At 42.4% G+C, this 15,652-nt stretch overlaps 1 protein-coding gene across 1 annotated transcript; it reads right to left on the minus strand.

The window, feature by feature from the left end:
- Positions 1 to 1,921: 1,921 nt before the first annotated feature.
- Positions 1,922 to 12,345, minus strand: rtbdn (retbindin). The gene is made up of 6 exons (XM_068719101.1): positions 12,041 to 12,345; positions 10,805 to 10,984; positions 10,571 to 10,670; positions 9,324 to 9,452; positions 8,972 to 9,068; positions 1,922 to 3,414 (listed from the first exon to the last, which is right to left on the minus strand). The coding sequence occupies exons 2-6, from the start codon at positions 10,962 to 10,964 to the stop codon at positions 3,061 to 3,063; spliced, it is 840 nt and encodes a 279-aa protein (XP_068575202.1). The 5' UTR covers positions 10,965 to 10,984; positions 12,041 to 12,345; the 3' UTR covers positions 1,922 to 3,060.
- Between the last annotated feature and the right edge of the window lie 3,307 nt (positions 12,346 to 15,652).

The raw sequence follows: 15,652 nt of genomic DNA on the forward strand, positions 1-15,652 counted from the left end.
AATTTTTATACAGTCCCTAAAATGACTGCGTTGTATTTTCCTTTTTGTATAGTATATATAGTATTGTATGAACTGTGTTATCCATAAGGATGTTTCCTCCTTGATGTGAAGGTAATCCATAAGTAGAGGATGAAATCCAACACAGACACACGCAGGCAACATTACTCATCGCTCAGATGAACTGTGTGTGTGTGTGTGTGTGTGTGTGTGTGTGTGTGTGTGTGTTGGCCTTGAACAAAGTCCGGAATGACGCTGAAACACATTAAAAAGATAACCTCATTCTCTTCTGTGTTACAATTAGTCTTATCACTGAAGCGCTCACATTGTCGCCGTCATCAGCTTAATTGAGTGTGTGTGTGCGGAGCGACACTCATTTGTGACCCCCTCTGTCCAGCTCTGTCATTTGCTGTGATGATGACTTTTATTCGAAGGACACGTTATTAACTAACATCATCAAAAAGGCACAAGTTGGCTGCAGAAATAGCTTCAAACACACACACACACACACACACACACACACACACACACACACACACACACACACACACACACACACACACTGTGCCTCATTGTCTATCCTTTAAAAAAAGAATTGTCAAATGGTGCGTGGCATTATCAGCATGACGCACAGCGTGTGTGTTCGCTGCAATCTCACCTGCAGAGGGCACACACTGTTCCACTGAGAAGCACATTACCAAGACGACTTATGTGTTAAGTTCCAAGTATTAGTCACTTTTAATGAGATTCTTTTTAAAGACTATATATTGACGGTTCATTTAAAGATTCACGGGTCATGATTTATGGGGGATGTCGATTTGTTGGATTCAGGTGACGTAGCCTCGCTGTCAGTTCAATTGCTGCAAAGCTGAATCTCTGTAAATCTGTCCAAACCCAAAAGGCGTTCATTTTAAATGTGGCCCGTCTAATTAAACCTGACTTTGACACTGTTAAAAGTTCTGCATTTATTAATATAAGGGCATCTGAATATCTCCCTTAAAGCGATGGTCGGCTAAGGGGCGAGACTGAGTGACAGCTGGTAAACACGCTTGTCAGGCTGTATCAGTAATACTGGGGCTGACAGCGGTGAGAAGACGTTGCATGGACACTGTCTGCTCCAGTAAACAGAGGTGGGGGCCATGTTGTTTTGAGACGCCAACACTGCAGTCAAATGGTTCTCAGCATGACAACAGTTCGTGGCCTTCTGATTTATAGGGTTGATAAGGGTTTGATTTCATTCGTTTTGAACAAGTAGATCATCAAACTACATTGTTTATATATTTCTGATGCATGCAGGACAACTCCGTACTGTGCTGAGCTCTGCTCTGGGGGTTTTGGTGTTTGAAGAAAGGATTACAGAAGCATTTCTAACCAAGGCTACTCCTTTCCAAAAATCCACCTTCTCTGAAAAAGAAAAAAGAAGATGCAGAAATCTTCCGCTTTACAAACAAGGTTGTTTAATTTCCAAACTTTCCTCGATAAAACTGTGGAAATGTTTCCATACAAATCACACCAGTGATAACAAACCAGGCAGTGGCGGTATCCTCATGACCTACGCTTAATGAAGACCAGTGTGTGCAAACTAGTTATAGCAAGAGAAGTTGAAATAATTAGTTATGGATTAACACGTGATATTGTTATAAAAGCAATGAATAAATAGTTGAATAAAGTAATAGATAATCAGTTGAAATAGTCAAACCAACCAAACCAGTCACAGTTAAATTCCATGGAAATGTTGTAATCATGTCTATATAATTAATAAAGTCCAGTTAAATTCCATTTAAAGGAACATATTTGGAACATGACAGTCCTGTAAGGGGACATCAGAAATGAAAGGTAACCATTGTATCACAGCATGCTCTCTGTGTGGGACTTTCCGATGATAAAGGGCTCGACTGCAATAGTGCAGCCAGAAGAACTGTGACTCAGGCTCAGGTTGGCATTTAGAAATATTGTCTTTATTGAGAACGTAAAGCACAGCAAACACCCATCTCAGCAAGCTTACCGTAAATCTGACAACTCAGTTTCCCTTTTATTTTTATTTTTTTACAAAACACGTACATCTAACAGTGCCTCGCTCTAACAAAAAAGAATACAGGCCGTAATTATAAAAGAAACATCCACGATACATTGGCGACATACAACGTGCTCCAAACTACCACAGCAACCTTCATTGGTATGAACGCTGCCTCTGCGGATCTACTGTGGCGGGCAGATGTGTTTCTGAGTATTAAACCTCCGCTCAGGTATTACGCGTGCCGCTCCATAGTCGTTATCATACCCGATCCCCCGCGTTCCGGTACCAGTAATCTCTGGTAGAAAGCTACATTCATTTTTTTTTTATTATCTTTACTCTGCGTGGCCTTCTCCGCTACCATAGACCTTAAGACATGTAGAACTGCACGATACGGCATCACAACGGCGAGATCTGCTTTTAACAACTGACTAGCGCACAGATTAAAAGTCACCTATAGAATGATTGAGAAGAGAAGCGGGGTCGGTGAACTGGCTGCGGGTACATTGTGTTTTTACGATACTGCCGTGAAAAGTCCTCTGACGACGCGTTTGATTCATGCACACGCGCTGACGCTGTTAGGACTTTTAACAGCCTCATATCAAAATGTCAGCGATGCGTTTTACAGAGCCTCACAAAGCAAAACAAATACCTGACTTCTGAAATAAAAAAAAGTCTTCACTTTTGTGCAGCCGTTATGGGATATAATCAATATATTTATTATTGAAGTCAGAGCCCTTGCAGAATTAAGGATGTTGCCTATATTAGTGATATCTTTTTTTTTTTTTTTTTTAAATCCTGGCAATTTAGGTTGTTCAAATAAATAACCAGGTGTTTATTGAGAGTGTTGCAAGCTTGTCAGTCTATCTTATACCAGATGTGCTATTTAAAACCATAGAGATTACATGTAGAATGTGACGATAATGATAATGCCAGTTTAGGTCTGTGTGGTAAGGTTAGTTAGATGATCGAGGTTACAACTCTGTTTGAAGAGATAGATTAGGATCTAGACAACGATCTCTAAATATATTGTCGCCTATCGCTCCGCCCTACACGCCGCTCCCACTCCCCTCCACGTCGTACATGATGGAGCGCTTGCGCAGCACGGAGTTGCCCTTCCTGCCGCTCCTGGCCTGCAGGGGCAGCTTGGTCTGGCACGGGGCGCGGTACTGGGGCAAGCCGGCCTTGGTGGTGTCCAGCTCCTCCGGGTCGTCCTGCTGGGCCCTGAGTGCGGCGATCACGTCCTTGTCCGAGGGACTGAGGGTCAGGCAGCCGCAGGGGCGACCGCCAGCGCCCTCCACTCCGACCTCGCCGGCCTCTCCGGCATCCTCCGGCTCGTCCTCCACGGTCATGAAGGCGTCCCCCCACAGGCTCTCGCAGAGGTCCCTGCCGTGCTGGTACATCTACAGGCACACACACAACATATTTATTGTAAATAAAGAGATTTCTACCTCCTCCTCTGACCACAATGTACAAATACTCTAAATTGTATATATCTTGTTTAGTCTAATGCGCAAGATAATACAAATTTAACAACATAATACTTCTGTTAGTTTCGTTGCAGGACAGGATACAAATGTATCATCCCTGGTATTACATGGTGACCTCACAGCCCACACAAATCTTAGTACAGCCTTGCACCTTTTGTAGTCATTTTGTGTCTCTCTGTAGTTTGTGTCTCTTTGTAGTCATTTTGTGTCTCTCTGTAGTTGTTTTGCGTCTCTTTGTAGTCATTTTGTGTCTCTCTGTAGTTGTTTTGCGTCTCTTTGTAGTCATTTTGTGTCTCTCTGTAGTTGTTTTGCGTCTCTTTGTAGTCATTCTGTGTCTCTCTGTAGTTGTTTTGTGTCTCTTTGTAGTCATTTTGTGTCTCTCTGTAGTTGTTTTGAGTCTCTTTGTAGTCATTTTGTGTCTCTCTGTAGTTGTTTTGAGTCTCTTTGTAGTCATTTTGTGTCTCTCTGTAGTTGTTTTGAGTCTCTTTGTAGTCATTTTGTGTCTCTCTGTAGTTGTTTTGAGTCTCGTTGTAGTCATTTTGTGTCTCTCTGTAGTTGTTTTGAGTCTCTTTGTAGTCATTTTGTGTCTCTCTGTAGTTGTTTTTAGTCTCTTTGTAGCCGTTTTGTGTCTCTGTGGATGTTTTGCCGCCTTTTAGTAGTAGTTTTGTGTCTTTGTCTAGCGGCTTTGTGTCTCTTTGTAGTCTTTTTGTAGTTATCTTGCCCCTTTTTGTGGTTGTTGCAAGTCTCTTTGGGGTCTATTGGTTTCTTTGCAGCTGTTTTGCATCTTGCTCTTTGTAGTTACTTTGTGTCTCTTTATGGTTGTTTTTCCCCTTCTCATAGTCGTTGTAAGTCTCTTTGTGGTCCCTTTGTTCCTTTGCAGCTGTTTTGTATCTCTTTGTAGTTTTATTTTGTCTCTTTTTTTGGTTTGTTTTATGTTCTATGTTGTTATTTTAGTCTCTTCCTGGCTGGTACATGTCTCTTGGAGTTGACATTTTGTAGGTGAAGGCCAGGGGGCCCAGTAGACCCATTCAATAATCCGTCTGTGCCTGAAATGACCTGCGCGCTGTACATTATCTCTTACATAATCAATTGGTAACTATAGCTGTACATGGTGGATTCAAAAGTACAATATATCCCCCCGAAATGCACTGGAGTAGAAGTGTAAAGTAGCATAAATTGGAGAGACACTAATGTACTTTCCACCACTGATAATTATTATTAGAGTCAGGAGAGCAATTCAGTAACTGCTAATGACTTGTCAAATTGGACTAAGTCCAAACTGGTATGGTATTTTGGAGTAAATCTAAAAAAAAATTAACATTCATGAATTATAGCCTTGAAAACAAACACCCTCTTACAGGTGTTAGAGGGAGCTGCAGGCACCTGGCAGCTGCTCTCGCAAACGGCTTTTGTCTGCCTCTCTCTCTCTTTCTCGCTCGCCTCACCTGGTCTCCACCAGCCTTGAGAGCAAGACATGATGACCTTGAAAAAGCTCACAGTGGTATCTGAAAGAATCCATCTCTGTGGCGTCTTTACGGTAGAACGACGATTCTGCAGAGCCTTCGCAAAGCCAACGGACAGATCTAAACTAATCAGAAAAGGTCACTTTTTGCACCTTTTGTGTACGCTATCTGACAGGAAACGCATCACAACGCTCGGTCAAAGTTACACTTTGAGGCAAGACTCCAATTACTGCTGACATCGGCTTTATGGTTTCTGGAGCATGAAAAATTATACTCCTCTCTAATACGGTAAGACGCGCGGATTAAAAAGGGATTGTGCATAACGCAGCAAAAAAACAAATCACAATTCAACATTTAAGCTGTTTAACGTGAATGGCGCGGGGCCTACACGCTTTGAAATAGTTTGGGGAGCTAATTAGTGAAGTTCCAGGGACAAACACAAACAGGATGTTTTTGTGTTTTCTCTCTTCACTGTCGGCCTCATAAGCAGTCATTAAGACGTGCTGCCACGTCTACAGCTCACTTTGTGCCCCACCTAACTTCCGCTCTATCGTATCTTTTTTTTCTTTCTTATTGCTTCCCTCGCTGTTTGTTTGTTTCTCTTCTTCTCCCTGTTTCTCTGTAGCACACCCCCACCCCAACGTCTGCTTCCTTTCATCCTGCTGTCGGTTGGGGGATTAAGACTAAGTCACACAGGGTGCTCAGAGAAGAAAAAGCCATAATATATTTACCGTGGTCGAAGGACAAAGAGGATGGCGGCTGTTTCCACTACATATACTCTCTGCCTGACGCTGAGGTCTTATTGCAGCGACCTCATTATACACACAGGGCTGCACACACACACACACACACACACACACACACACACAATTTTCTGTCCTTCCCCAGGCAGACATGGTTTGCTGCCAAAGCTAATTCAGTACGAGCACAAGTGGCTCCAGACGACATGGTGTGATCGAATAAGTGAGATACAGAAATTTCCCGAGGCTCTATCCTGTCCTTCCCTTCCCTATCTTATTCAATTCTGCCCTTCTACGACGTAACACCTGTTGTGAAAAAGGAAAGACAGAGAAAAGAGAGGACTTAAATCTGTGCGACATTGACTGAAGATAGCAGAATAGCAATCGTCTTTTGCAATGATTCTTTTGGCCAGGGGTCAAAATTAGAATTAGAAAAAGGTCAGTTTCATTATGTAGCACCAGCTGAGTAGAAAGGATCCAGATTTGAGAACAAAAGACTACAGTAAGGGATATATTGAACAACACACACATTTAAAATGACCTAATAACGGAACAAGGTAACGGAACAAGGTAACGGAGCATGGTAACGGAACAACGGAACGGAACAACGGAACGGAACAACGTAGCCTAACAACGTAGCCTAACAACGTAGCCTAACAACGGAACCTAACAAATTTACTACTTGATTATACCACATGATTTTTATACCACGTAACTTTCAATATACTTCAATCGCTCGTTGTCCTACTTCGCTTGCTCTGACCGAAAGCAAAAACATCCACATTCGACGCATCTCTGGTTAGCAAAAATGTACAATGTCTTTTTTCCTGGCGACTGGGGCTGTTTAATTCTACGTCAAGCCAAATCGCAAATTTGTTACCCTCTCATTCTCTGTACTTCTTCCCTAACTACAGATAAGTACCCAGTAAGTATCTGATTGGTACACCTTATGTACACAATATTTACATAGTAATTTGCAGGCTGTAACCTTCAGTAACCTCATCCGACGGATGTCCCCATACTAAGACCATTAATTCACTATATCTGATCCACAGATGCCGCTCTAGGTGTGTTTTTGTGCCAGCGCCTGGCACGGACATGGCCTCTCTTTGCAGATGTAACCTCATTCCCACAAAACCCGGAGCGGAGAGAGTGTCTAATGCCGCGATAAATCAGACCTTGGCTGGCAAATAATGTTACCAATGAGTACAAAGACAAAGTGTGACACAGAGTGCCAGAAGGGATTTTCTTATGCAGTGGATGTGTGTGTGTGCCTATGTGTGCCTTTAAATGCATTAGCTTGTTTCTATGCAAATTGACACCTACTGCAGTCAGCATTTCCAAATCCTCACTGTATGTGTGCATATTTATTCTGCAACGCACACACACACACACACACACACACACACACACACATAGACACCTGCATTTCGTTCCTATCTATCAGGTGAACTTTCCCGGAACTGGGAATCCATCGAGGATTTAGAAAATGTTTCATGTGGATTTTCTCCACTCACAGAGAATGTGTGGATTAAGCCATTTGAATGTAAAGCTTAGAAATCTCTAAATTCAGAGTTGTGAGCGGTTTTCAGTCACAGAGATTGTCTGTGCGTATTGGCAGTTTTGCTTCCCTGTGCAGCACGTCACAGCCCTGAGGAGGCCGACAGAAAACGAGAGAACGAAGCTTTATTGCTGTGACCTCCAAAAAAACAATTGTTGCAAGAGGCGAGCACTTGTTTGCAGTCTCTCTTCAAGGGCCCGATCGGTTGAATGTGCTGAATGCGGTTTCTTTGTATTCGGGAACTGTTTCAAACACTACTTAAATTCATTGGAGCCTCTTTTTTTTTTTTGCGCCATTAGTGTCGCCCTACAGGAAAATGGACCGATACAAACGCAAAAAGCACCCTCTGAGGATACATTGTCTCCCTCTTACTACAAATCGGTCATTTCCAGTAATCATCCACAAAGCCTTACTAAAAGGTCTGGTGTCTGGGGCTTTGTGTTCATTTGTGGTGGAGAGAGAGAGAGAGAAAAGAGGAAAGAAAGAGGGAAAATGGATAGATGAATGGATGAATGGATGGGTGGATGCATGGATGCATGGATGCATGGATGGATGAATGCATGGATGAATGAATAAATGAATGAATGGATGCATGGATGAATGAATGAATGGATGCATGGATGAATGAATGAATGGATGCATGGATGCATGGATGAATGAATGAATGAATGAATGGATGAATGAATGAATGAATGGATGCATGAATGCATGAATGAATGAATGCATGGATGGTTGAATGGATGGATGGATTGATGAATGGATGGGTGGATGGATGGATGGATGGGTGGTTGGATGGGTGGTTGGATGGATGGATGTATGAGTGGATGGATGGATGAGTGGATGGATGGATGGATGAATGGATGGGTGGATGAATAAATGGATGGATGGATGGATAGAGGGCCATGGCATGTGGTGTGTGACAGTCACACCGGCCCCTCGGTCAGTCTGCCTCTTTTTAAATCACCCAGCTGGCCTCTGTCCGCTGAAGCAGGACCGAACCTTTTCACGCTTCAGCCCACAGAGCCGGCCCCAGCGCTATTAACCCTTCGCTTACCGCACACTCGCTTGACCACCAACACACAGTCAGTATCTGACCTTCTACCTGCAGCACATGGCTCAAATGACATCAGTGGGATTTCAAACCTCTGACACGTAGTTTGCTTTCCTCAGCTAAGGCGTGACTGCACTCTGCTCACATAATGCATCAGTTTATCTTCTTAATAATGCTAAAAGAGCTTGTTACAGCAGCCGTTATATTGAAAGCTCTATATAACTGTGTGACAAGACTAATTATCCGAATGGTGGCCGCTGTCCGTGTTCGTCCTGCAGTATGATCAAGGCTTTAGTTGATCTTTGTTTGACATGCTAACTTTGTTAATTAGCACAAATATAAAGTACAGCTGAGGGAACGCCACTAGGTTTGCTGGTATTTGGTCATAAACCAAAAGTATTGGACAATACAAAAAAATGTAAACCTGGTGATGACAGAACTAGATGAATGATAATAGGATCACAAACTGTACTACACTTTGTCCTCAAGGGAACCAAATTTCCAATCCATCCAAGAGTTGTTGAGATATTTCCGTCTGGTCCAAAGTGCTGGAGGGACTTAAATTACCACCCATGAAGCCGTGCTGCTAGTGTGGCTAAACACACTCGAAACAACAACACAAAGCCGATCACAGATGTGCCAGATCACAGCCTACCTGCTGATACTGAACACATGTTCCGGTGCAGTTCTGTCCCCTGGGGTCTTTGGCCCAGTTACGAGCACACGTCATGTCCATCCTGCAGGCGTCAAACCTGGGAAAAAGGTGGGTAAATTTTTTGAAATGGCAAAACATTCAACTTTAATTCTCTCATTTGAATATTTGATCATGTTGTGTACCAGAAAACTCAGGAATCCTCTGGCTACACATAAAAAGCAGTTTATTGGACACTCAGTCTTAGCGTGGATGGCACAGTACGCTAAGCCGGATAGTCATCTTGCTCTTGACAGCCTTATAGGTGATGGGGGACACATGCTGATCTTGATTTAGATGTGTTTGGCAGACTCACCAATCACGGCAGAAGCTGTGGCAGAGCGGCACGGCCTGGATGTAGGAGCGGCGGTGGGGGTGAGGCCAACGCGCGGCATCGGGGGAGCAGCGGTAAAAACACGACACGCGCTTCAGGAAGCCTTCGCACCTGAGGGGAGAGAGGAGAGCAGTTAGTACTAACATGATGACTAACATGATGACATCTGTAATTAAACCTTGACACGACACAGTAGTTGATATTGATATTGTCATGCTGTCTAATATCTCGTGTGGGTGTGTTTCTTCATTGGAATCGCTATACAATGGCATGTTGCATTGTTCATTTCCCAGAACGATGTAAAATCTCAAAGTAATTTTCTGTTGTGGGTTTAAATATTTCACTCAATATTGCTATGGAGGAAAAGATTCTACACTGAAGCTACTCAAACCTGCAATAACTGAGTTTTGGCCTCTTTGAGGCAATGGAATCTGTAACTATACAAAACATAAATATTGCCTGTTTACATAGCAGATAGACAGCATCATTAGAATTTATTTGCCGTCGTTTTTTCCGGACACTTGACAAATGTAAGTCTTCTATTCACTCTGCTATTAGCTCTGTTTTTGGTCTCCACCAACTCCTGAGGGAAATATCAGACCTTCTGACGGCTAAATGCTCCACGGTGTTTACTAATTACTTTAGTTAGGAAAAGTACAGTTGATTTTTTCTAACTTTTTTTCGTAAAAAATATGAGACTCCGAGAGTAAAGCTGCCGGCCATAAAACAAACACAACAAGCTGAAAGTTGATGTAATTATCCGTAGAGCTGAGTTGAACTACAGATTAGGTCTACAATATACTGACATGGCGTCGATCAATTTAACGTTATTGTATTATCGGAACAAAAATGGACATGACCTCGATCGTATTTACGTTGTTATCGACTTATCGTACTATATATGGATATGATCTCGTTAATTTGTACGTTCTTATTGTACGACTTCAATCATTCATCAACTCATTTCACAATATGTGGACTTTACATTGATAATTTTTGCTGACCTCGATATTGCCCTTTGTGTTTGCATGCGTGTTTGGTAAAAAAATAAAAAGTAGTTATCGTGACAGGCCTACTGCAGATTGATTATTCTCTGTGGGTTCGTCATTACGAGCGACACGTACAGACATGTAGCTGAGTGATCCATTGTTATTATAAAAAATCTTGTTTACAGGTGATTTCAGGTGAAATTGAAGGTGAGTCCGGATCACCTACTGGGTGAGACTTACTCAGAGCTCAGGGGCCCGCACTTGTCCCAGGGCTCGTTCTTATTGACATCAGAGGGCACATGGGAGATATCCTGGATGTCTTCTTCTGTGCAGCAGCTATCTGTGGGCAGCAAGGACAGGACAAACATTTGCAGCCAGCCGTCAGTCAGGAAATTCACTTCTCCGTTTCCATCACAGGTTGTCTTTCACACCGTTAAAACACGCAGCGTCTCAAGACAAACGGCGGTCACTCACTGTCAGCGTACAGCCCGCACTCCCTCAGGTGCGGCTCCGGGCCGGGCGCGGCCTTGTGCTTGCCGTCCTGGAGACACACGCCCTCCGTGCGGGTCCCGCCAATCAGCGCCGCCGCCAAATACGTGCAAACCAATAGCAGAGGGAGAGAGGTGACACCCATCTCTGCAGCCGCAAACAGGTCTGGGGAAAGAGTTCAGCACGTTGGACAGCGGCAGACAAAAGACAACATATTCGCACCTGAATCTCAAGCAATCAACGGCAATGCACGCACAAATGAGTGTGATATGGGCTAATATAAAGCATACATTACGTCGACAGAATAAATTATTCTTGATGATACAGAAATAAATACGTTGGGTGTAAAATCCTTAATCGCAGCTATCCTCAGGGCTCCATAGTTTCAATCTTCGTGGCATATGTGTGTGTGATTTAGACGTCCAGCGCGGGCTGTTAAGCGCCGCGCGGGCTCCGCATGTGGTGACCTAGTAGACAGGTTGAGCCTAATTAGGTGAGACAGAGGCACCGTGCTGAGATGAGATGACATGCGTAGTTGTTTAATCTGACAAGAGGCTGGCCGATGTGTAGCCCCACATGACACGAATTAGACAAAGCTGTTCAACATGATTGACTGATTTGTTTTAAGATATGCAGAAAATAAATTGAATAAAATAAATAAATAAGAAATCGGCAGAAAATGTGGGAAACTTTTAGTTTACTCTCACCTTACAGTTGTAACCATACAGACTATAGCCTGCTCACGTGTTTAAAAATAACAAAATCGTTAGTTTGTCGCAGTTTTTCCACAATATTCTACCAATCGAATGTTTGGTGTTGTATTAAATGTGAAGCAGCTGACCTAATCTTGAAAATAAAATAAAAAGAATAAGCAATTTATCACCAAAAAAGGTATCAGTAGCTCTGTACAGAACATGTACAAGTAACGCTCAGACAGCAGCCTTTATAATTGACAACATATCAGGAACATCTTTACAAAAGCTGCAACTTCAAATCACGCAGTTGGGGGGAAATAAAATATCCAGTTTTCCCTATGGAGTCTGGTGGAGCTCATTATTGAGTTTACACTGACCTCAAGGCACTTTGTGCTATTTTTTGTTTCATCTGCTGAAGCAGAGCATATTCTTAAATGAATGCACGCAATGTTGCTGTGATATCGACCCGTCTCATTTTTACTCTAAGCGTCATTTAACGCAGCTTGGGATGTTTTCATTTTTTTACCTTTGGGATGAAGGATGCTCCGTCCGGATTAGTTCCTCCTCTTGTTCTGCTTCTCTGTCGGTGAGTGTTTTCTCCGCGTCTCTCCGATGTGTTGCTGTGAATCCAGCGCCTGTACGCGGTACTCTGGTCTCCTCCTCCTTCTCTCTCTCTCTCTCTCTCTCTCTCTCTCTCTCTCTCTCTCTCTCTCTCTCTCTCGCTCTCGCTCTCGCTCTGTGCTGGCTGTGATCTCTGCTTCCTGGGGGCCGCTGCTCGCCACTTTGTCACCGGTTTATATGAAGGACATTTCAGTCCCTTCCACCAGGCTCACCCCCTCCCTCTGGCCCATGCTGGGAAGTTTTCTCTCTCTCTCTCTCTCTCTCTCTCTCTCTCTCTCTCTCTCTCTCTCTCTCTCTCTCTCCCCCCCCCCCCCTCCCTCCCTCTCTTGCACCGCACACACAGAGAAAAGACTCCCTTCTTCTTAATCTCCCAATGAGATGTTTACCAAATCCTCCTTGTTGACAGCCTTTCTTCCATCAGAGTTAGTCCAAGCAATGTTGGAGATGGAAATACCAAAAAAACAAACATGAACAAAAACCAGACCCTATACCCTATTTTATAGCACAAGGGATGTGTTGCCCTTGATGTTGGGAGGATCATTCATAGGCGGTGCTGAGTCACACCTGTCGCCCCCCCCCCCCCCCCCCCACAGCCCTTTTTGTATCCACATTTACAACCACTGAGGTCAGGGCTTTTGCCAGATGACAGGGTTAGAGGAGGGTATTGCTGAGATTGAATACCGCATGATATGCTGAGGACGGGGAACGCAAATCTCTGCAGAACAAAACACTCACGGCAAAGCTGCTGCGCGTTTGCAAAACCCTTCCTGTCCTCATAAAGACAGAGTTTAGTTCAGCCTCATTTTTGTGAATGCACACTTCTTTTTTTTTTTGCACACCAGTGTCAATGGTGACCTTGCCAGCATTGCTACCAAAAGGTGTAATCCCTTAAAAGCATGTTGGTAATTATTTGCATTTTGGTGGAAAACGTTTGTTCAATGGCCGTGCTGAAGTAGGCCACGTGGTCTGAAGGGTGTCGTATGGAAACACGAGTGCGACCAGCCAGTGTGTTTTTCCACCATGTGTGTATTATAGCTCCTGGCTTTTAATCTCACCTCCCGTTGGACCTGGTGTACCAGCCTAATCCCTGGCTGGGTGCGTCTCTCTCTCTCTCTCTCTCTCCCTCCCTCCCTCCCTCCCTGAGTGACCTCCCAAGGCTTTTGGCCACAGAATGGCAGATGGAGAGTGTCTTGTGGCCTAGATACATCCACCTAAAGCCAAGGCTGTGAAATTGGTGGCATGCCTTCGACATGATTGGTTTTGGTAACAAAACCATGCAGGGACAGGAAGCGACCGGACAGATTGGCCATCGCATAAACACCCAGATTGAGTGCAGATGAAATGGTCTCAGTGGAGACTCAACTGGGCTTCAGTATTATTCAATACTGAATAGTTCAAGGAGGAAATGAAATGAAAGCCCGATCAGGCCATCTTGTCCCCCAGACTGTTTCATAACTGCTGAGGGTCATCACCGCATAGCACTTTATTTCTGGGGGTGAGGGCAGAGGAGCGAGAGGCAGAAAAACAGCTCTCCATCTGGTAATTAGAGGAGGAATAACGATATCCTTTGTGTAAGAGCTATTCAGGGAACAGAGAGAGAGAGAGGACAAAGCAGGCCATCGCTACTCTCTGTGTACCCTTGTTGTCGTTCTCATTTAACAGGGTTGGGTCACTGCCTGCGCTTGGGCCTTAGGCTGGCCCTCAGCTGGCAAACAGTGTCACCCATCCTTGTCGACTCACTAACTGACAGACATTCATTTGCTCCAATTTGAGGTTTTTTTTTTTTTTTTTTAATTTGTTGTTCCAGTGACCTGTTTCTCCAGGGTGGCAGACGCTTAAACTATTCACATGAAGTTTGGTAATAAAAGGTAATAAGTTTGAGGTTTAAGACCGATCAATGCTGCTTGCAGCTTTAATTGGTTTCCTGATTCACCATCTTGTTCAAAATATATATTAATTGTAGTTTTGATCAACAAAATGACCATAAACAACCAATCTGTTATTTACCCTATTAACTTATTAACTTTTATTATGGATACAATTAAAGTCAGAGAGAGCAGGAGAGTAAAAAAAAAACACGTTTTACATAATTCATCATTGTTTCCATTCAGTCATATTTAGCTCATAATTCCTGAGCGTCACAAAACATTTAGCCTAAATAAATAATTTCCAGTGTTCAAAAGACACTATAATCCTATTCTGGGTTATAAAATACTGATTTCACGATCAGAATATCAACAGACTCTCTGTTAATGATTAAATTGTATTAATGGTAAATAATACTACCATTAAAAATACCCATAAACCCGTCAGTGATGAAGATCACATGTTTTTTACTGTAGAAACTCACTATTTGTTCCAGAACCAGCGCCTGTCTTTAACCTAAAACACCATTTGGAACTTCTTTTATGACGTAACATTGATCATTTTATTGATCAGCTTTTGTTTAGATGGGTTTTTTTTATTTTGGGATAAACCTGATCACCAGGAGAAAACTACATGAATATGATTGTGAGGCTGCAGTGCTAATCACTGAGCCACTGTGAGCTGAAGCACTTCTATTGTTTATCGAAACTCATCAGTAGAAAACATAACTTCTAACAGATGAACAGTTGGTTAGTTAAAAGTAACAAATAAACAATTAGTTAGTTAAAAGTAACAAATAAACAGTTAACTTAGTTAGCTAAAAGTAATGAATAAATTGTTAGTTAGCAAAAAGTAATGAATAAACAGTTAGTTAGCTAAAAGTAACAAATAAACAGTTAACTTAGTTAGCTAAAAGTAATGAATAAACCGTTAGTTAGCTTAAAGTAACGAATAAACAGTTAGTTTGCAAAAAGTAATGAATAAACAGTTAGTTAGTTAAAAGTAACAAATAAACAGTTAGTTAGCTAAAAGTAATGAATAAACAGTTAGTTTGTCAAAAGTAACAAATAAACAGTTAGTTAGCTAAAAGTAATGAATAAACAGTTGTTCACTAAAAGTAACAAATAAACAGTTAGTTAGCTAAAAGTAATGAATAAACAGTTGTTCACTAAAAGTAACAAATAAACAGTTAGTTAGCTAAAAGTAACAGATACACATTTGAAATGGTTTGCTAAAAGAAAACAGTTAACCGTTAGCTAAAAGTAACAAATCAACAGTTGAAGTTTGCTAAATGTAACAGATACATAGTTGAAATAGTTAGCTAAAAGTAACAGATAAACAGTTAGTTATAGCTAAAAGTAACAGATAAACAGTTAGTTATAGATAAAAGTAATGGATAAACAGTAGTGTATAACAAATAATGATCTAAAAGTATTGACTAAAAGGTTGAACCTTCCAGCTTCTGTCTCCAGCCTCCAGCTTCTTCACTAAGTTAGCTGTATTGAATGCAAACGTGGAACATGACAGATGGCGCTGGAGGAGTTGGGGACCACTGGTGTATTGCATGAACATATTGCAGAAAGTCAGAGAGACTTGAGGATATTCTTCTATTTCCTCATCATGAGTAAGCCCAATTCAGAGGATGTCAGAG

Source organism: Cebidichthys violaceus, unplaced genomic scaffold (assembly GCF_023349555.1).
Source record: "Cebidichthys violaceus isolate CVI_PGR_0920_01 unplaced genomic scaffold, fCebVio1.0.p SCAF_23, whole genome shotgun sequence".
NCBI classification, from domain to species: Eukaryota; Metazoa; Chordata; class Actinopteri; order Perciformes; family Stichaeidae; genus Cebidichthys; species Cebidichthys violaceus.

What these genes read in the sequence shown, in the direction of transcription:
- rtbdn (XM_068719101.1), bottom strand. Translation starts at nt 10,964, where the DNA reads ATGGGTGTCACCTCTCTCCCTCTGCTATTGGTTTGCACGTATTTGGCG. An exon ending in GTGCGGGCTGTACGCTGACA is followed by an intron (nt 10,671 to 10,804) that starts GTGAGTGACCGC and finishes TGCTGCCCACAG; the next exon opens with ATAGCTGCTGCACAGAAGAA. An exon ending in CATGTGTTCAGTATCAGCAG is followed by an intron (nt 3,415 to 8,971) that starts GTAGGCTGTGAT and finishes GTGTGCCTGTAG; the next exon opens with ATGTACCAGCACGGCAGGGA.